At 45.0% G+C, this 20689-nt stretch overlaps 1 protein-coding gene across 16 annotated transcripts in view; it reads left to right on the top strand.

The window, feature by feature from the left end:
- IP6K1 (inositol hexakisphosphate kinase 1) overlaps positions 1-20689 on the top strand; it is a 39233-nt gene that overhangs the window by 15734 nt on the left and 2810 nt on the right. For 6 of the 16 annotated variants that reach the window (XM_056335333.1, XM_056335326.1, XM_056335329.1 and 3 more), the window contains 4 exons: positions 13944-14289; positions 16604-16814; positions 17419-17603; positions 19836-20011. In XM_056335333.1, the coding sequence (XP_056191308.1) occupies positions 14067-14289; positions 16604-16814; positions 17419-17603; positions 19836-20011 (795 nt within the window). In that variant the 5' untranslated portion in view covers positions 13944-14066. Of the gene's footprint in view, positions 1-3245; positions 3306-5636; positions 5657-13943; positions 14290-15859; positions 16402-16479; positions 16503-16603; positions 16815-17418; positions 17604-19835; positions 20012-20689 lie in introns of those variants that run through there. The other 10 variants (XM_056335335.1, XM_056335327.1, XM_056335334.1 and 7 more) reach the window with 7 other exon arrangements.

Raw genomic sequence — 20689 nt, 5'->3', positions numbered from 1 at the left:
TTCACTGCAAGCTGCTTATATGTCTTTCAGTTAGTGGTCTCCTGGAAAGCTGTAGATCATTCTTATTTTATCAAAACTACTTAAGGAATGTAATTTGAGTTCCTCTGCATTTACAGCTTTTGTAATAGTTCTTCATGGGTTTAGCTCCTTGTGGCTTCTGTGCTTCTGTGGTTAACCCTGTAGCTTCTCTGTGCAGTTATTAGTTAAAACTCTTTAACTCTTGGCTTCACTTAGCTATTGCACTGTGTAGTCTGAAACAGCCAAGGCCGTGGAATATTATTACACATGCATCTGAGAACTATCTTAACGACATTTTTTTTTTCTTCTGAGAAAATGTTGCCACTTGTCCCAAATTGGAGCTGACTGTACCCATTGGGATTATCTTGCATATGTGTTAATCTCATCCTAAATCTCCATTCACAGAGATTGTGCCTCCTTGATGACGGTGTGTTCCTACCTGTTAAGGTTTCTGTTCATGTCTAGTCTTCAGTTTTTGTAACTGTGGAATTCATAATGCATTTAAACTGTGATTACTTTGTGAAAGGAAAACCCGCATCTGTTCACCTGCATGGCAGCGTAAGTTACTTTACATCTGTGTGCTATTAAGTGGTGAGGAGAATGATTCCTGATTGTTTTTGTCTAGGGATCATTCAGGACTTGCTTCCTAGACCCCATTCAGAAGTGTCCAAATGGTGTCTTGTTGGAAGATGCAAACCCCAAAAGAATGGGTTTAATACTGTTTTCAAATTCTTGGTTCCTTGTGTCTGTGAAAGGCAAAAAAGGTTTACGTAATTTAATTTGTTGCAGTCTACTCCTTGGCTTTCCTTTTGAGGTGCCAGTGTGTTCTTGCAGTGCACTGCTGCTCCTCACTTCGTGAAAACACACCTGGGCTTAGCGCTTGCTGAGACTCTTTGGTTTAGTACTTGCTGTGGAGCTGTGAACCGCATTCGCTAGACTTGCCCTGATGTTTTTTAGCTTGTGGAGGTCTTGGTTTTCAGTTGTTCCATGGTTAAAAGTCTACTTCCAAGGGTAGTCGGTAGCCTGCGTGTGCAAATAAGCTGAACTGGTATTTGAGCAGGGAAGCCCTAAGCAGACCTGCAGCTGGGCATGTGGCAGCCACAAAGCAGAGTCCCCACCGTACACCACTGCCTTTCCCTGTTTGCATTAGAGGTTCCATTTAAAGTCCTCATCTTTGAGCAGTGACCTTATAAATTCTTCTAATATCTCTCTGCTGATAGGAATGAAGAGACAAGACATAGTGTTAATGTGTAATATCGGTGAGCCAGTAGCTGAGTAGAGGTCTCCCAAGGGTAGGATTCATAATCCTCTTAAGGGAGAGGAGAGTCAAAGAGGCTTTAGGAGGTCACCTTTTGTGGGGTGAGAAACAATCCCTGTGCGAAGCTCTGCCTCTTTGTGATCAATTTCTCTCCCTTTTGCATATTTCATCTCACAGCAGTGGAAAATAGGTCTAGTTGAGTCTTTCAGGAGTCTTGACCTCTGTAAAACTCCTGCTGCCTCAGGTTTGCACAAGCAGAGACTACCTGCCAGAAGACAGCTGTGTGTATATGGGTTGATAATTTTATGTGACGGCATTATGAAATCTTACTGTATACAGATGCTAGTCTATTACTCCTGAGACACTTAAAGCATGCTTTGATCTAAATGAGACCACGTGCTTCTGCATAGCGCTCAGCAGCTTCACCACAGTTTTACCCTTGCCTTTTGTCACGTTGTATTTCACTTGTATTGGGGAGTTGTGAGAAGTTCAGGTGTCTAAATGCATCCTAAATGATGGCTTTATTGAATTTTCTTCATGTTTTAAAATTTTCATGTGCGTATTTGATATTTAAAGAGATGTACTTCCAATGTTAGCGACTGTCAGCAGCTTCTGATTTTTTGCAAGAAACTTCTTGCTTCTGATTTTTGATAGTCTAGGAACAGACATGTGGCATTTGCTCATGAACATACTGTTGTCTTTAAAAAGACCTACATTTTTTTTGCAAGATTGTCCAAATACAGTAGTGCTAGAAACTCGTTGCTTACTTCAGAGGCAGCTGTAGCTTTAACTGAGTTTTGCAGAGGTGCATTGTGTATAGAAGTAGCCCAGACTGTTCTTTGTGTGCTGTCTTCCAAGTGGCAGCAAGATGACATCTTGCTACATCTCTGAGGCAAAACTAGGTCTTCAGGAATCCCCGATTTGATTAATGCTGTGTCCAGAGTTAGGTGTTACAATCAGTCACAAGAGCTAGCTAAAACAGATGTTGATCGTGAAGAAATGGGTGCCAGGCTGAAGTTGGGAAACATTCCTTATTCATAAAGTGAAATTCTTCTGAGAAGACTCTATAATGTCACTAACATGAAGGTATTGCAGTGCACAATGTTTGGTCCCTGGCAGATGAGGGGTAGGTACGTACGTGTGGCTTTCAGAGCTCTTGATGGCATGAGACCCCTTTCGTGGTAACACCGGGGACAAATTACTAGTTCTGGCTTTGTCTCACCTTTAGTGCCATTACAGCATATCTCGTGAGGCTTTCACCTTTCTGAGTATGACAGCACACAGGGAGCTCTGATATATTGATTGACAGCTACTCTGGGTAGTACCTGCATTGCAGGTGTGTGCATTACTGCTGAAACTTGTTTGATTATGGAGCACTTCACAGTAACTGTTGCAGTGGTTTCCTACCTGAAACCCTTTAGGTGGATCAGCCCTTGCTTCCCAAAAGTCTTGGTTGTACAGGAGCAGTCAGCTTTCTGAAGTGACTTTTTAAATAGTTTAATCAAGGTAAAGAGAGCCTTGGACATAACCCAGGCAGAATTCTAAGAATTCTTTGTTGTTCATGAATCAGTGTTGTTTGTATAATGTTGTTGTCACTGTTCCTCCTGGCTTTGCTCCCCAGTACTGCTTGCACGTGGCTGCTGCTGTTTGTCATGCCCTAGTTAATCACAACAGGCTATTTCTCACTTCCCCCTTATGTATTTTTAGTAGCTCTTTTGCTCTGAAAATAATGTTGGTAAAAAATAAATATCAATGGTGTGTTTGGAAAATCACAACATGGAGAATTTGATTTTTTTTAACGAACAATTTAAATCTTTTCTACAAAAGTGCTTTCATATCAATATTACATAGTCCTGTTGTGATATTTCCTTTCTTAAGACTGCAGCTTTGCAGTTGCTTTAAGTTGAACTTTACCATTTCCTTTCCTTACCTTTAGTCACAGGTTCTCACTTTCTTCTTTTGATTCTAGGGGGTTTGTTGAACCTCATGATCAGGTCTGTGAAGGACCTGATCCAGCTAAAAACTAAAGGTATTTTATTTTGTATATTGCTATTTTAGTTTCCCCACCAGATCGGGTACTTAATCCAGCTGTCTCCAAGAGCGCTGATGCTGGTGTAAAGATGATGTCAGGAAAGAGGTGAAAAAGCTGAACGATCTTTCTGCTGGGAGTAGCAGCTCATGTCTTTTTAAAGTCAGGGTGAGACTGTTCTCTGAGCCCATGGTTGCAGGACAGTTGAAGTTGAATGAAACTGGCACTGCTTCTCTTCTGCCTGCCCTTTCCCTGCTAGATGATTTTCCCCTTTACTTTTGTTGGGCACTGGCACTAAACCAGTTCAGGAAGCTACATTGGCGAAAACAACTGCCCCTCCCCTTCCCAAGTGAACTTTTTTGCTGGGCTAGTTTCTGAGCAAGATCAGGTGAGTGCCAGTGCTGACTCAGGAGAGGGGCGGGTTTGAAGAGTGCTGACTTGGATTTATTTAAGCTGTCATGAAGCTATACTCTGAGATATGTGTTAAGGAACAAAGGGTAAGATGTGCCAAATAACAATTTTGTTGGTTTTCTGGTTCCTCATGGATTGATGTGACATCTACAAAACAAGACTGCTGAACAGCTTGGAGACTCTGATTCTTGCCTTCTAGAGCAGACACAACAGAAACTGTAGAAATCTTGTTTCCTGAAGCAGTTTCTTTAAACGTGTCTCCTGTCTTGTTCTAGAAGTCAAATCTTAATGGTTATTCAATCTTTTGTGCCTTGTTTTCAATGAGAAGGCCTTACGTAATGGTGTGTGTCTGATGTGGATACCTGTTACCAGCTGAAAGCAGAGAACTGAGAACCAAGTACTTTCCAGTAGGTTGCCAGGCAGCCATCAAATAGGAAGGATTTTCAGTTGGTTTCGTTTCAAACAGTATTTGAGCTGGTAATTTGGGAAAAGAGCCTTCAGTCTGTTTCTCTCATGGTTGTTTTTAAAGCATGCTAAGCATGTCTTCATTGCATAGTGCTTATTTTGGTTTTCCATCTTTCTTTTTGTATTTCCATGTTAAAAATCAAAATTCAGCTGCAATTGAAGAGTTGCCAAAACTGGAGATAGACTTCCTATTCTTTGAATGCCACAGTCTTCAAATCAGTGGGAATCTGGACATCACGTAGGCTTGAGTTTTTTTTGAATGGAAGATGACCAAGATAGTTAATGGTTACAGGATTTCTAGGAGAATCTTGCTTCAGAACTTGGCCCAAAGCTGTTAACTTGCATTAGTGACTGTTAGTCATGTTTTTATATTTATTTCAGCCTGCAGACTGCAAAAATGACATATAATCTAGGACAAGCAACAGCTTAAGGGAGCTCAGTAGCCATGCCTTCCTTACTTGTAGGGTACACATCAGTGTGACCTCATTTTGTCTCACTAAAGAGACCCTCCATGCGGTTGTAAGCTGCAGCAATAACGTACCTTACATGTTCAGTTTAGTAAATAATCCTGTTCTACAGCAGCCATGAAATAAGAGGTGAGCTGGGAATGCAAACATTGGCTTTAGGCAGGAGGATAACCATCAGCAATTCAGCCACCTTGTGCTGATACAACTGTTTGTACAGCTGCACAATAGATTGGGGATCTGACCTGGGTTGAAAAGTAATCCTTAAAAAAAACTAAACAAAGTGCTGGTTTATTTTTAACTACAATCGCTTCCCTAATTTGATTCATGATGAAGCTGCAAACAGTTGTACCAGTGCAGCAGAATTGAGTGGGAGGGTGCTGCTCATACTGGTGCAGCTGTCAAAGGATTGCCTGTGTAACCATGGTCTGAAGAAATAACTGAAGGAGGGATTAGAACCTGATGTAGCTTGATCAGTGTCAAAACTAATCTGAATATAATAAAGTTTGTTGTTTTGGTTTTTTAAAGCCAAGCAATTGGATGGAGTTTTTTTCATTGTGGGGATCACTTTAAAGAGCAACCAAGACAAGCAGTTGTCTCCTCCACAAAATCTGCCCTGTTTTACCAAGTTAGAGAGAACATGGTAGATGAATAAAGTATAAACATGCTTTTTTATCCTTGTGCAGAACAGGCTTTTGATGTATGGGTTTTGACTGTCATTTCCCTATGAGAGCTGGAGACCTAGCTGTTTACCTAGGTTTTCTTCCTTAATTCAGTGTTTTTACACATTCTGAAAGCAGAAGAAAATAATGAAGTGCAGGTAGATGAAACTTTTTTGCTTGACTTCTAATTTTAAATAAATTTTATATTTTGTTTTTCTGGGCAGGTCTTCTTTTTTGTCTTTTGTTTTTTCCTTATCTTCTGAGGATTCTTTATGAGATGGTGGAGGGTAAAGAGCCAGAAAACACTCCTTTACCTTCTTTGGCAGTCCACATATGGTCTGAAAGTGGGGTATGTGTGTGCCCTTGCTCTTGAGTTGGGGGAGTTAGCTGCTTTTCCTATTGCAGAATCCTCACTTTGGCCGCTTTGCTTTCTGTGTAGCAGCTGTAAGATGCAGCATGTTGACTGTTCCTTTCGGTTCCTGTCAACCACCCGCTCAAGCCTTCAAACTGGTTTTATTGCTGCACAAGTACTTCCCTTTTCTGGAGTTTTGGTGCTTTTGCTGGAGGTTTCCTCTTGTTCTTATGCAAGCTGGGAGGATCTTGTCCCTTCTTCCCACCAGCCTTCCAGGTATTTGTACTGGCTAGGAACCTGAGGGATACAAGCTTAAGGTGCACAGCTGCTTCTACTTGTCAAGTCTGTGTGGAGGTGGGAGTGGGAGCTCAAGCTCTGAAGGTGCTTGCACACCTTTGTGTGATGACAGCATCTTTCCAGCTTGGAGGCCAGCAATTACTCTGTAGGTCATTGGGCCAAACTGGCTTCCTTGGCTCTGGCTGTGACACCACCCAAGGACTTCTGGGTCATTTTTAACCAGGGGAAGGTAAGAACTTAATTTGGCAGGCACCAATTGTTCAGTTCATCCCTGTTGTTGCACAAACTGTGAGACTGCCACTCACTCACCTGATCATGGTGGATTCTCAGCTGTGTGGTAGGGCTGCCCCCCCCCCCCCCCCCCCCAGCACTGAGCAGTCCTCTCCAGTGCCATCCATCCAGCTAAGCTCTGTGCCTGTTACCACAAAATGACATGTTCCTTTTCTCTGCCAGCAGTGGCTTGCTGTGTGGTGTGTTTGTCCTCTGGTTCAGCACAAGCATCACAGCGCTGACTCATGCTCTTAGTGTCAGCATGGTGCATTTACCTGCTCATCTGTCCCACCTTCTGATGCTGTTGAGGTTGTAGAATTTGGTACCCACAGCCAACATGAAAGCGCAGTGTTTCTGAATGTGCTCCTCCGTATGCTGAACTCAGCATAGTTGTTCCATCCTCCTCCTATGGGGAGGCATTTGGATGGAGTTACCTGGATGATCGTGTAGTCCTTCAGGACTTTCTTGGGGACGTGGCTTGCTTATTTAAGCCTCACTGTTGGGGAAGTCTGTTACTGAAGAGCAGGTATGCTTTATTACCAGCATTAATGAAAACTTCAAACATAGGATTTTTGAGGCAGGTGGAATTGTTCCCTCTGTTTATTCAGTCTGGAAGTTGAGTTACAAATTCTTTCCAAGTTAGTCTTTAAGCCAAACCTCTTCAATGGGATTGATGTGAATTTTTTTTTCCCTTTATCTACCTGTTATGAAGTAAGGACTACAATTATCTATCAATGAGCCTGTTGATGAGTTTTCTGAGCCTCTTCACTAGTGTGAGTTTAGTAGGGGCTGTAGCGATAGGACAAGGGGTAATGGTTTTAAGCTAAAAGAGGGTAGATTTAGATGAGCTATTAGGAAGAAATTCTTTACTGTGAGGGTGGCAAGACATTGGAGCATATTGCCCAGAGAAGCTATGGATGCCCTGTCCCTGGAAGTGCTTGAGGCCAGGCTGGATGGGGCTTGGAGCAACCTGGTCTAGTGGGAGGTGTCCCTGCCCATAGCAGGGGGCTTGGAACTAGGTGATCTTTAAGGTCCCTTCCAACCCAAACCATTCTATCATTCTATGAAATGTATTTTCTTGGTGGGTTAGGTTGATTCCTTATGGTTTGTGACTGTTGAAAGTAACTTCTTTTCTTAAATGTCTCTGACTGTTGGATCTGAGAGTTGTGCTGAATGGCAGCATTTGCACTGGAATAGTTTTAAAAATAACCTGTATCCAGCAGATACTTTTTTCCCCTCTTTGTAAATGAGATGAAGAGAAGCCAGAAATCAGCTCACAGAAAGCTGAGCAATGAGGCCTCACAAGCACTGATCTTCCTTCAGCTCTTCTCTAGAAAGAATGTGTCATATTCTCATCTCTCCTTTAAAATGCAAAGCTGATATTGGATGACCCTGCTCTCCTAGGCACAAACTTGGAAGAAAATCTTCTGGGCTGGTACTGATAAAGCAACCTTTTGTTAATGTATGGATTCGATTGGTTCTTGCTGCTATGGAAACTCTCAGGCTTCAACTGGAGCCAGTGCTTCTGAACAGAGAAGGAAGGTGCCCTTTACTATGGAGGCAGGGTATCTTTGTGGCGAGGTGCAGCAGGATTCAGCAGCTCAGCTCCCTCTCACCTCCCTGCCTACTGGAGAGGAGAGTGGCGAAGACTGGACCAGGACTGAACTTTCTTCCAGCCTCCCCTTTGCAGTGACACTGATAGCAGTGACAAGGACTGGCAGGTCCCCAGGCAGCCTGTGCCCTCCTGCCAATGGGCTGCATTTCTCCAGTGAAGAAGGGGGAGGAGACCAGAGGAAAGAGCAGCAAGCGAACTAAATTGGCTTATATCATCTGTTATGTGCGGTCCCTTCCTGCTCTCCAGCCTGATGTTATCGCAGAAGTGCCAGCTTTTCCAGCATCAGGCTGAACAGGAATAAAAGCTGAAAGGGCCATCCAAGCCCTGGCTTTGGTTACTGTCACTTGCAGACAGCTGCATGACAGATGATCACAAAGTGTTGCAGAGCACCTGCTCCATATGTTGCTAAACCTGACAGATGTTCCCTGTGCACTGTTTTGTGCTAAGGCTTGACTTTTTTTTTTTTTTAAAAAAAAAAAACACCCGAAGAAAGGGGAGAAGCTACTCCTGTAGCATGCCGGTGTGAGAAGACAGGTACTGTCTGTGGCCTGGGTCTAGATTCCTACCCAGGACTTAAAGTAATTTGTCCCCTTTTGAAAACGTGCCGTGCTTTATGTATAGGTGACAGCAGAAGGGCCTTTGTAATTACTGCTAATCTGGCCTCTTAAGAAAAGAGCTGCCTTTAACCCCAGATTTAGGCACTGGTTTTAACAAGTGGTTTAGGCATTCCAGCCTAGTTAAAATTGCATAGCTCAGCCTGTCTTCAGAAAGTGCTGAAAAGGCTTGGCTTCCGCTCCTTTCTTGGGAAGAGAAGAGGAGAAAATTCTTGGTCTTGCAGGCTGCTGGCAGAAGAGCTGAAGCCTTGCGATGAGTTGATAGAAGTATGGCACAAGGAGTCTTCCTTCAAATCTCTGGGAGACAGAAACATAGGATATGCCTAAAATTAAGCTTGTAATACAAGTCTGTATTTTCAGGTGGTCCTTTCTGAGTTCAGTCAAGCTCTATCTTAAAATAAGTTAGACTCTTTCCTTGTACATGCTTTGGCAGTTGGTGTATTTGTGCCCTGTTGTTGAGGCAGAAGTACTGGTGAAGGAGGTGTGCTTTTATTCAGCTCCTGGCATAGAGTGGAGCACACCTATTAGTGGCTGTTGTCCTCTGTGGCCTTCTTTATTGCAGTTCCTCCACCAGCCTCGCTGTGGGCATTCTTCTCAGCTGGCATTCTTCAGCTTTTTGTAAGACCTTGTTACACTTTTGATGCGTGCATGTGGATCTTATACCACTATCTGGCCTTGATCTGAAGAGCCACACTTGCCTTGGTGAGGGTGGTGTGTCCAAAAAGGACTGTATTTGGTAACAGTTCAAGCGTTGGACAAGATGCAGGAGAAGGCTCAGGATTCAAAGCTGTGTGCTCAGGCAGGCTGGGAAGGTTTGTGGCTTCCTGGATACCATGCTGGCCAAATGTTTCTGGTTACATCCTAAATGTTGCCACAGGTTCTTGGAGAGTTGTGTTCTCTGCCCAGGTCCCAGGGGTCATCTCCATTTTTTTGCTGACTAGACAGGCATGTCTCAGGCATTTGGGTCAGCTTTTGTGCTGACAGGCTGAAGGTGGGTCACCCAATCCAGCATGGCTAGAAAAGACCATGCTTTTTAGCATGGATGGTAGCTGCTGCTTCTCTTTGCTAACAAGTCGAACTCACAAGTAGTCGTCACCAGGTACCCATTGGCCAAATGCTATAGTCCTCTTGCCTATTATACTGGTATTTTGTATTCTTGTGCTTTGTTTTTGACTGCTTTGAGGTTTTTAAGGGAAAGCCCAACTTCTGTCAGCATGACCTTGAGGTCAGTGTTTATCCCTCACGTATGGCCCAGATCCAGAATTGTCAGTGGCCATCTGCCTTAGTCTTCAGCACCGTAGGTCCTGAGGGCTGGCCACGGTCCTGGGAGCCACAGCAAGGCAGTGCTGGAAAGATGGACGTGCAAGCTGCTTACAGTGTAGGCATGAGTCAACAGTGCTTAATGCAGTCAGCTTTCTTGCAGTGTAATATGTCAGTTTAAAATGTTTGTTCTCCTTGATATTTTGGAAGACGGCTTTACTAGTGAGTCATGAAGCACTGCCAGTGTTCCCGTACAAGAACACTTACAACGAGTGGGAACATCAGCATTGTGGTGCTGTCTGCAGTAGTTCTTACGCCCATTGCAGTGCAGCTTTCTGCCCCCACCTCTCAAGTGTGTGGTGATCTCTAAGGCTAGTTTCCCTTCACCTTAAGTTACACCATGGAAGAGGACACCCCTGCTCTTCCCACACCCTTCTTCACAGTGCCACCTGAGGATGTCAGCACAGGAGCTGGCATCTCCTTGATCCTGGTGGTGGTCTGGTGAAGACACTGGTGGCCTTCAGTCAGGGCTCAGTAACATTTAAGAAGTCCTCTGGCTGGGTCTTCAAGAGCACAGCACAGTTTGTTTCTGTGGAGAGGTATGTTACCTGTTGGAGGGTAATGTTGGCATTAAGGGCAGGGTTTACTCCACTTAATGGTTAGGAAGGGCAGAGTTACCTTCCTGACTTCTGGTTAGAGATACTTTGTGTGTTACAACAGGAAAATAGAGCTTACTGCTCTTTGTGCCCATCCTGCTAAAAGGCGTTTGAACAGGGAGGTATGCAGTTCAAATTCAGGGTAGGTACACTGACAGACAGGCATCTAAACTTAAATACTGTAGAACAAATTATCTTCAAGAGATTTTTGGGGTTTTTGTACAAGATTTTTGGTTTTTTTTACTGGGGAAGATAATGGAATATGGGATCTGGTATGTCCTTTTGTAGTCACCAATAACTCCGCTCCTGAACCTTACCCCCTGCCTCTCATGAGTCTGAATTGATGGGTAATCTGTCTTGCCAACTATAGATCAGTTTTGGAAGGGGGATGCTAAACTGGCCTGCATGTTTTGCTGCTGTTTGAGCTATAGTGGTGGTGTTGGAGGACAGCAAAGCATCTGCTTGGATGAACTGGTCTCCCTCAAGCTGTTGTGTGGATTGTGTGCTGCGTTTTACAGTGTAATTGGAAGGCCTCCGAATTTTATAAGCCAGCTAAAATAGTTGAACCTGTGCCTCTGTTTAGCAGAGGAAGGATGACTAATATTTAGGCCTTCAGATAGTTTCTGCTTTATATTTGTTTGAAACTACTGGTATTTTTCTGTCTTTCTTTGTGGATAGTGTCCATTTTTAGTGATAGCCCTTTACTTTGAGTTAGTCTGCTGAAAAACACTAAGCTGTGTCTGAGCTATAGTGTCTGGTTTTCAAGCCCTGTAGATAGATAGCTTCCTCTTTAAAAATGTCTCTGAAATGCTACTTGCTATAAAGTATTTTTTCTCACATTCACTTGTAGGTGAGAAAATACCGGCTATATATCTGTTTTCTTCAGCGGTTGTGGAGGAATATATGGAGCAGCCATAACTGGGTTTGGAGACTCTCCTCACCTGGTGCCTGGCTCCTCTGCATCACAGCCACAGAATGGGTTTTTGTGTGTCTGTCGCTCCCTCCCAGGTGTGCCTGTGCATCTGAAACTAGTCATGCTGCGTTTTCTTGGGGGCAGTGGAGTACTTGGCAGTGAGCCTGGGGTCTTCTTGATGGCTACAGCCTGTTCTTATTGCCACTTTCCCAGGAGCCCTTGGACAAGGGCAGTCATCTCATTGATATCTCTAGGCCATGCAGTGGAGAAGGTCTGAGGGACTCTGCAGAGCTGGTGGCTGATATCCTCAGAATTTAGGAGGCATATGCTTCGTTGTTGCTTATCTTTAGGAAAGAAGGCTGCTGAAAGTAGGCAGGGGGTTAAAAGAATCTTGCTCTGGTGGCCGAAGTCTGCTTGTAGCCCATAGGTGAGGCACTCCTAAATTCAAGAGCAGTCTGTGTGGGCACAGTCTGTGTGGACATGTGTGTCTACCTAGGTGTTCGTGATCTCCATCTGAAGCTAATGAAGGTGTCTGAAACTAATGAGTCTGCTTAGATAATTGCGCTTCTCTAAAGTGTGGATAATAGCACTGCCTCCTGTCACTGGCAAAACTGGGACCCCGAGACATTTTGTGATTGGCTTTCAGTGAAAACTGGGACTGGTACCAGACCTGAGCATCACATGCACATCTCCTGAGTATGGCAACTACTGTTATCACACAGATGAATCTCTTATTTCTCTTATCCCGTGAAGTTTAAACTACAGGAAGGTGTGAAATTAAACTTGTCCCCTATGTTGTTTGGAATAACTGAAAACTCTGCTTTAGTCATTGGCAAAATAAAGGGAAACCAAATCAAAGACAAAGCTGTGTCAGCAAGGGGAGACTTAACTCTGTAAAGCACTGATCTGTTGCAGATGCTGGCACCTTGCTTGTTATCACATACTAACTACCATTAAATCAAACTAAAACATAAATGATACAAGCAAGCCTCTGCTGCTGAAATTTCTTCTTGTTGATAAGCAAATGAGAGGGAGGAGAGAAATCCACAGCATGTTTTTGTCTGTGGTACAATTTAGGCTCTGAGTTTAGTGGACGGACTTTGAATGATACCTTGAGGAGACTTTGATATGTGTTGCTACAGTTGGGGTTGTTGGGGTGGTTCTTCCACCCCCCACCCCATTTCCTGCCCCCACCTTAAAAGCCAGCTGAATATTCACATTGTTCCCCTTACACTGAATGTAGTTGTGGTCATGTAACCACAAAAGGAAATGTTTTCCATTGGATCAGTGAGATGATTCAACTCAAATGTACGTACACTCATACTATCCCAAAATCCAGTGCGAGGGAGTGAGCAGGAGCGTGCAGATGAGGAGAGAGAAGCATTGTCCTATTGTGGGGAGCTTTTGAGTTAGATTGGGTTAAACGTTATAGAGTATCGCCCCTCCTGAATCGCTTGAGCTGCATCTCTCCCATGATTGAATTGGAGGGGAGGGAGAAGAGCCCATCTTCATCCAGAACATCCCCCTGCCTGGCAGTGTTGTGTAGCTGTGGAGACATCCCGTGGCCAGATGGGGAACAGCCTGAGCTGTGTCCCTTGTCCAGGCCTCCAAGATCCCTTAGTTCTTAAATCATCATTGCCCTCGGCTGTGGCTGTACTGAGAAACTGGAAATTTGATGAATTCGGAAACTCTAGTCACCGTAAGGTTCTTGTACCAAAGACTTTGGATAACTCATCGATGTGAGGAAATGCTGTTGTGCTTTCTCCAGCAGCCTCCGGAGTATGATCTAAGCTGGAAAGGACAAATTATCTGGAGAGAATTTGGACAGCGTTAGTTTTCCGTTATACTGTGGCTGTGCTGGGCACTGAAAACATTGAAAGAGCATCTGTGTTCTCTAAAGCACTTCTAATCTCATCTGGATTTGGCCATCTCTCTTGCCTACCTCTAGAGACTGGGGACTGTAGTGCATGTAGGTTCTGTGAAAGCATCAGGAAATAGTTATTGTCCCAAAGGGCTTAGACTAATAAAGGAGAGAATCCCAAGTGGAATCCATTTGGTTACAGCATATGTACAGTGACAGAATGATTGTTTTATTACATAAGAGACTCTTGGAATAGCTTGAAGAGAAGCGAGTCAATAAAGGAGTAAACGGTGTTAAGAGTAGGAGGTGAACAAGAATTATTTAGTCTTTTAGATGTTAAAAATGCAGAGGCACAGAGGTGGAATTCAGATTCTTGAAATGTTTGTTTTGCCTGTGTCAGTCACCATTACTTATAGGCAAGTGTGGGCTTGGTTTTAATTGTGCTGTAGCTCAGGGTTTGTGCTCCGTTATCATGTTGCCTTACTGATAAAATGAACTAAAGGAAGCAAATTAAATGTTTTGAAGATGGGAGGCTGAAAATACTCTTTATCTCCTCCTTTCCCTCTTTCCTGTCATCACTATTGGAGAAGCTCTAGATGAGGCTGCCTCTGAAATTAGTGTGTGTTTACCTGTAGGATTAAAGAGGTAATGAGTAGCATTCTGGAACAAGGGGGATGTAAACAAGAGAACAGAAGAGGAACAATTATGGATATAAATAAATACCAAAAACTTTTCCGAGCCAGCGGGCAGTGAATGCAAGTGGTCCTCTGTTCACAGAAATCTCCTTTGCTTTTTCAGATTACTGTGAGGAAGTAGATTGCCAGGATTTCCCCCCTGTGGCTGCCTGACTGCTGCTGAGCTACCCCTCCCAGCCCATGTGGCTCTCCCCATGCTCTAAGAGTGCAACTGGTGCCCAACGCAATGTGTGTTTGTCAAACCATGGAAGTGGGCAAGTATGGCAAGAATGCCACTCGATCCGGAGACCGGGGGGTCCTGCTGGAGCCTTTCATTCACCAGGTGGGCGGCCACAGCAGCATGATGCGCTATGACGACCACACTGTCTGCAAGCCCCTCATTACCAGAGAACAGCGCTTCTATGAATCTCTGCCCCCAGAAATGAAGGAGTTCACACCTGAGTACAAAGGTGAGGCCTGGTGTCATTCCAGGGTGCAGTTACATGCTTCAAAAACCTGCCCTGTCGTTTTCCTGAGCTACTGATGTCTACTGTCTTCTGGTGTCGTTTCATTTGTTGTTTTTAATGCTCTTTGGCAGGCTAGCAATTTGATAGGAACACTTGCAAAAGAGAAGTCTTTTTCTGTAGGCATGCAGAGTTCCTCTTTCTAGACAGAGAATATGCAGTGTGACAGTTGTAGTCTGAAGGTTAAAGTTGTGGACGTGTAACTGATGTAATTCTACTAGCAAGTTATTGTCAATTGCAGCCTTGACCTTGAGCAAATGAAGCTAGATCATATACTGAATGTTTGCGCATTCCAGTCCCACAATTTATTGCTTCCTCATCCTATCTCTTTTATGGGCCCATATCAGAAAGCTGCTGAAGCAGGAAGCATTGCTTTCCCAGTGCTGAGATGGAGCCTTGTCCCCAGCCGCTTTGAAGGAATGGAATTTTCCAGTGTCTGTATCGTTGCAGGAGGTTGGCAGCTCATCCGTACCTTTCAGAAGCTTGATATGGTTTCGACCATGTGTGTTTTAGTCAGGATGGTGACACTGGCAGTTAGCGTTCTAGGGGGACTCAGCTTTCTTACTGCCTCTGCTTCTTAGTCACCATGTGGCATTGAGAAGACAGTGCTTCAGACAGCTGGGACCACCGTCTGTTCAGGGTCTTGCCGTTTGATCTGGCTGCAGCCTGAAGGTCTTGAAGCAGTGTCAGCTTACCTATCTGTGTCTGTATGCAGGTCATGAATGAAAGAACAATCTCAGACAGATGGGTCCTCTTGTACCCTGAAGCCACTCTGGAGCCATACGGTGCTCTAGTGACCCATCAGAAATCTCAGCTGAAGGCTGTGCAGTTACTAGAACAGATACGGTGTCAGCCTTTCCTTGGGATGTGTTTAAAACTGATAAAGCTGGTAGTCCAGATGGAGACACATCTTCTTGAAGTCAGATGCTTCTGGTAACCTAAAGGCAGGGGGGCGTGCACCTCCACCCTAGTGTGGGATCTCATCTGAGAGTCCCATGCAGTTTCCTGATAGTCCCAGAAGTTGTTCTTACTGATCTGGGGGAGGGGAATATTGGAGATGGTATTTCCTGTCTGAGCACACTGATGTTACTTTTAAGATTGCCCTTTCATGGAGATATCTTGAGAAGCACGTCCAGGCAGGCAGAGCACGTTGGGTAGCATTTATGTAGTGACGTGCTGGAGTCTTGAACTGCTCTGAAGTTGTGTCGAGTCACCTGAACCTTGGAAGTATTATCATGTGTAGATAAGGAAAAAGAAAGGACGGTAACATGATGGCCTACATCAACTGAGCAGTGCAAGGTTTCCTCATGGTTGTGATGAATAATTTGATTTGGTACATCTAGCATCTGATACTCCTGGCAACTGTTCAATACTGGTGACAGGCTAATGAAAGATTGTTGTCATTGTAAGTTAGGAGATGACCCAATAGTCTCATTTTCAGGACTGGGGAAGTCCCAAAAATGCAGATGCTAGCCCTAAGTAGAAGTGTTAGCTGTCCTGCTTTGTGGCCGGCCAGCTAGGTACATTCAGAGTCTGCTGTGGAAGATCTGTACCTTCCCTTGGACTATGGTGCTTTTCAAGAGCCTTCAGAAGTCAAAACTGGACAGGATGCAAATGGTCCTGCTTGTCTGCACCTGGCTGAGGTAGTTTTATTTCCAGACCCCTGGGACCTTGCAAATCCCTTTTCTGTGAAACTGGCTGACTTGTGGTAAGTGGTGAGTGTCACCTCAGCCTCGGAGCTGTGTACTTCATTGCTCAGATGCTGGAGAGCCCCTTTAGCCCAGGAAGCACGCTCCTCTTTGGCCGGTAACAACCTTGCCAACAGCAGGAATGCTTCTGCAGGACATAGATCCTTACCCAAATGAACTAGGTATGTATTTCGTATGCTTTGCCCCCCTCAACATCTTGGTAGACTGTGCTTGACTTTCTCCAGTTTGGCGATGTTTGCTGAAGGACTGAACGGAAGGAAATACACCCCTCAGCCTACCAGCTGCTCTTTTGTCCTTCGTTTCCTGTGGGTGGCAGAGCTTCCCCTGCTGCTGCCGACTGTTCACTCAGGTAGTGACGCAGAGCACTGTTTGGGGGATTTCTCCTCCGTGCTGTGCTAACAACATGTGTGTTCTTGTAGTCTTACTGCTCTGGATTTGCTTTTCTGCTTTGTGAGATGTGTTTTCCTTTCTCCTGTTGAACATTTGGATGCTAGTGGTTGTGTATTCCCTCCCCTGGGAAACTAAACTGACGTGTCACTTCTCTCTGGCAGGTGTGGTATCTGTCTGTTTTGAGGGGGACAGCGACGGCTACATTAACCTGGTGGCCTATCCCTACGTGGAGAATGAGGCTCTGGAGCAGGATGATATGCCAGAGAGGGACCAGCCACGACGCAAGCACTCACGTCGGAGCCTTCACAGATCAAGCAGCGGCACCGAGCACAAGGAGGAAAAGCCTGGCCTGGCCAGTGACAGCACTGAAAGGTAAAACTTTGAGGGCCCAGTAACAACGTGAGTGGGAAATCTCTCTTCCCCGTTCAACTTCGGTGCTTCTTCTGTTGAGGGCATTTTGCACTTCCATGCAGTGGGCAGACTCTTGCACTTGCTAGCCTGGCACACTGTGGCACTGCAGACCGTGTCGGGAGTTCTGCTGGGTCCAGGACTAACTCATCCACATGAAACTCTTCTGACACAGGGTAACCCTTGGCAGTTTATTGGATGCGGAACCAAAGTGTGTGGAGCAGATTTAAACACTCTTCAGACCACTTGGTTATTAACCCAGAGGTTTCTTCCAAGGGTGCTTTGAATATGGGTCTCTGCCTCCTCACACCAGCCAGAGCTCCCTGAGAAACAAATGTTCCTGCTTACTCTATCAATTATGATGCAGCCTAGCAGAGATGTTAAACCAGATCCTTGAGCGTGGGTCTGCAGCCCAGGGTATTAAGTGAGGATTTGCTGTTAAGAAGGTTTATGTTGTGTGAAGTGTGCAGGGAACAGGAGATGTGTGCAAGGGGAGGGTGTGACAGTTGTAGGTATCTGGAGAATGCATGGATTCTAACAGGCCAGTTTTGTTCTGTCTTCATACCAGCAGCATCCAGGAAATGAAGAGTCCCAGGGTGGACTTGCACATCCATTCAGATGTTCCATTTCAGATGTTGGACGGGAACAGCGGTCTGAGCTCTGAAAAGATCAGCTATAACCCCTGGAGCCTGCGCTGTCATAAGCAGCAGCTGAGCCGCATGCGATCAGAGTCCAAGGACCGAAAACTCTACAGTATCCTTTGGGAAGCAGAGCTGAGCGTGTCAGGTTGCTGCTGCTGCCCTGGCATTACACGTCTGTGCCCTGGGCAGCTACACCTGCATTTCCCTTGGCTTCTCTATCCTTCGTACGACCAAAGCTGCGTTACGTGTTTCTTTTCCCTATTCCTTCCTGCTTTCCATACAGTGACACTCATGGCTGACACTGATGCTCAGAGAAGCCGTGTTTCTGACTAGAGCCCATGTTGTTCTTCTCTTTGTTGGCTTGTTTTGGCAGCAGATGCAGGTCTACCCTGTTCAGTCATTGCTTGGGAGGGAGCTGTGTTTGTCCTTGTCATCTTTCTTGAGTCTTTTCCAGTTCTACTGTATCCTTCTGCAGACAGTGACCAGAACTGCACAAGTATGGAAGATACAAGTGAACCAGAGTTTTCCACTGGTGTTCAATGCTGTTGTCTCTCCTCTCCCTCAATTCCTAACTCTCTCTTGTTCTAAATTTTACTTTGTTACCCCAAGATCCCGTTCCTGGCTGGTAGTAGTAGTCCCAAAACACACTGCTTTGTACATTTGAGAATCTTTCTCTCCTTACGTTTAATATCTTGCCTGTAAACTTAAGCAAATTTTGCCTGCCCATTTAATGGTCAAGTCGGTCTCCTAAGGTTCTTGTGGAGTTTTTCACAACTGCTCCTCATTTGTGCAACCTTGAGTAACTTAGTACTTGGAGCAGATTTGTCATGTCACTGTTCACTCGTCTGGATCACTTGTTGAACAGCGTGGCTCCCCCCACAAAGACCCTGCTGGTGACTTTGGCTTTAAGGCCGGTCAGGCTGGTTTGTAGTTCTCCACATCTCCGCACATCAGCGTTGCGGTAGCCCCTGTTCAGTCTCCTGGTGTTACAGCGGTATTAAATAAGTTACACATCTTTTATTTTCTGTTTGATGTGTGATCTTGTCTCTTGGCATTTGTTAGAGAATTCTCTGAACTCAGAAAGTTCTGGCTTGGGAATCCCCTAAACTCTTCCCCAGTCACAAAGCAGCAGAATATTGACATCTCTTTTTAGGGAGCATCTTCACGCACCCCATCCCACACCCCTCCCCTGTAGGTCCTTTTGTACTTTATCTTTAAACTCTTCAGGCAGCCTGACTGGCTGCTTCATATGGCTGAAGATTTGTTTTCTCTGCTTTTGCAAATTGCTCCTCATGCTTTTGTCTTAAACTTGCCAGCTTGTGGACTTTTTTTGTTTCATCTGCTGGAGCTTGATTCTGTTTTCCTCACATAGAAACAAACTTACTTTTAATAGCTGTATTCTTCATCATTTTAAATGTGTGGGCTTCCTTTTCCTATGCTCAAATGTGTGCTTTGAGCCTCCAGCCTTTGTTTTTTTGCCTACACCACTTGCAGAGAAGTAATTTCTCTTTAGCTGTCCTATTTTTTTAATAACATTTCCTCATTTTTATGAAGTTCCTCTTTCAAAATCAAACATAGTTATTGCTAGATACTACTCAATGTTAAACTTCCTTGCAGGCTTAATCTAGCTGTGCTCTGGTTGCCGTTTCAGTGTAACATGAACTGTGCCCTGCAGGGCTACTCACGGCAAACGTCAGGGTTGTTTTTTCCCCTTTGGGACAACCTGCTGCACTGATTGTCTTGGGTTTGTTCTGTGCTGTGCCCTAATGGAGGGTTTGCCCGTTGTGTGTGCTGGTAATTGAAGGCTCCCGTTACCCTTCTGTTTCCTGTCTTTGTAGCCTCCCTGGTTTCCTCCTGTGTCAGGCAGTGTTGCTGTTCTGGGCAGGCCAATAGCAACAGTACTGTGTTATTAATTGAGCCTTGAATTTGCAGTCTGTGGGGATTGTATTGTTTATCCATATGGTTAAATTGTTAATCTGATTAGACTTCAAGCTCTCTCTTAATGTATCAGTAATTCTTACTGGCATACCCTATCTTTCCTGACATTAGTGTTTTGCTCTTCGGTTCGCTCTGCTAGAGTTTCCCGTACACCTGCATGTGATCTTGCTGACTGTTGGCCATTCCACTTTCCAGGCTTGCTTCTTCTACCAGCTGTCAAGGCCTGGGTGCCTCTATTTTTGGGTTTTACCCTCCTCTTCACCTCCCTGGGTGGCTCGTTCTCTCTGTTCTTTGGTTCCTGTTTGTTTGCTGCCTGATCCTGTCTGATGCTGGCCCAAGTCCCTGTCTGGTGGCCTAGGGGAGCGGTGTCTCTGACAGGTGAAACTCTCCTTGACATGTCTCCCAGAGTTCCTTTTGCTGGAGAACGTGGTGCATCACTTCAAACTTCCCTGTGTACTTGATCTGAAGATGGGGACCAGGCAGCATGGAGATGATGCATCTGAGGAGAAGGCCGCTCGGCAGATGAAGAAGTGTGAACAGAGCACTTCGGCCACCTTGGGTGTGCGCGTGTGTGGGATGCAGGTAGGGATCCATGGGGTTGCAGGTCTTCACGTTCATTTTTGCAGCTCCATTAGACTTGCTATTAGTGTTTTCTGCTAAGCACTGGGTTAAGAGTTTCCCACTTCAGGTAGGTACACCAATGTTGTGCTACATGCTTTCTGTCTTCATTTCTAAGCCTAGAACAAAGGAACCCGCTTCTCCTGCAATGGCCTGCTTTATCCAAAGCTGTTTTGTTCACAGGCATTAGGGGATTTTCTAATAAAATTCTTCTTGTGGCTTAGTGTTCAGCCAGAATCAGGAGGTGTCCCTCTGTCGCAGCATCAGCTGACATTTGCTTCTGCACTGTACTGAGTTAAAAGGCTGCTCTTGTGGCTGGGCCCTGCCCACAGGGATTTGCTGCTGATGCTGTTGTGCAATAGCCTCTCCTTTCCCCACCCGCAGAAGGATTTTGTAATCCAGATCTCTGCCCACAGACTCTGAAGCAATGAGGGCCTCTCATCAATCACATGCTGCGCAATAACAGCAACACATATCAGCAGCTCCCGCTGATGGAAGATTGTCTGAGTTGCTGTAAGACTTTGCTTTTAAAGCCTCAGGTTCTGTTGTGCCATGCCTCTTGGGGACACTTGGACTCATTAGCCACCTTTTGGGTGTCCTGGGAGAGAACCAGTGCTCGGATGCCCTGGCTGTGCCTGTGGG

The sequence above is a fragment of the Falco biarmicus genome, chromosome 4 (assembly GCF_023638135.1).
Source record: "Falco biarmicus isolate bFalBia1 chromosome 4, bFalBia1.pri, whole genome shotgun sequence".
NCBI classification, from domain to species: domain Eukaryota; kingdom Metazoa; phylum Chordata; class Aves; order Falconiformes; family Falconidae; genus Falco; species Falco biarmicus.
This window is presented reverse-complemented; position numbering and strand designations above follow the sequence as displayed.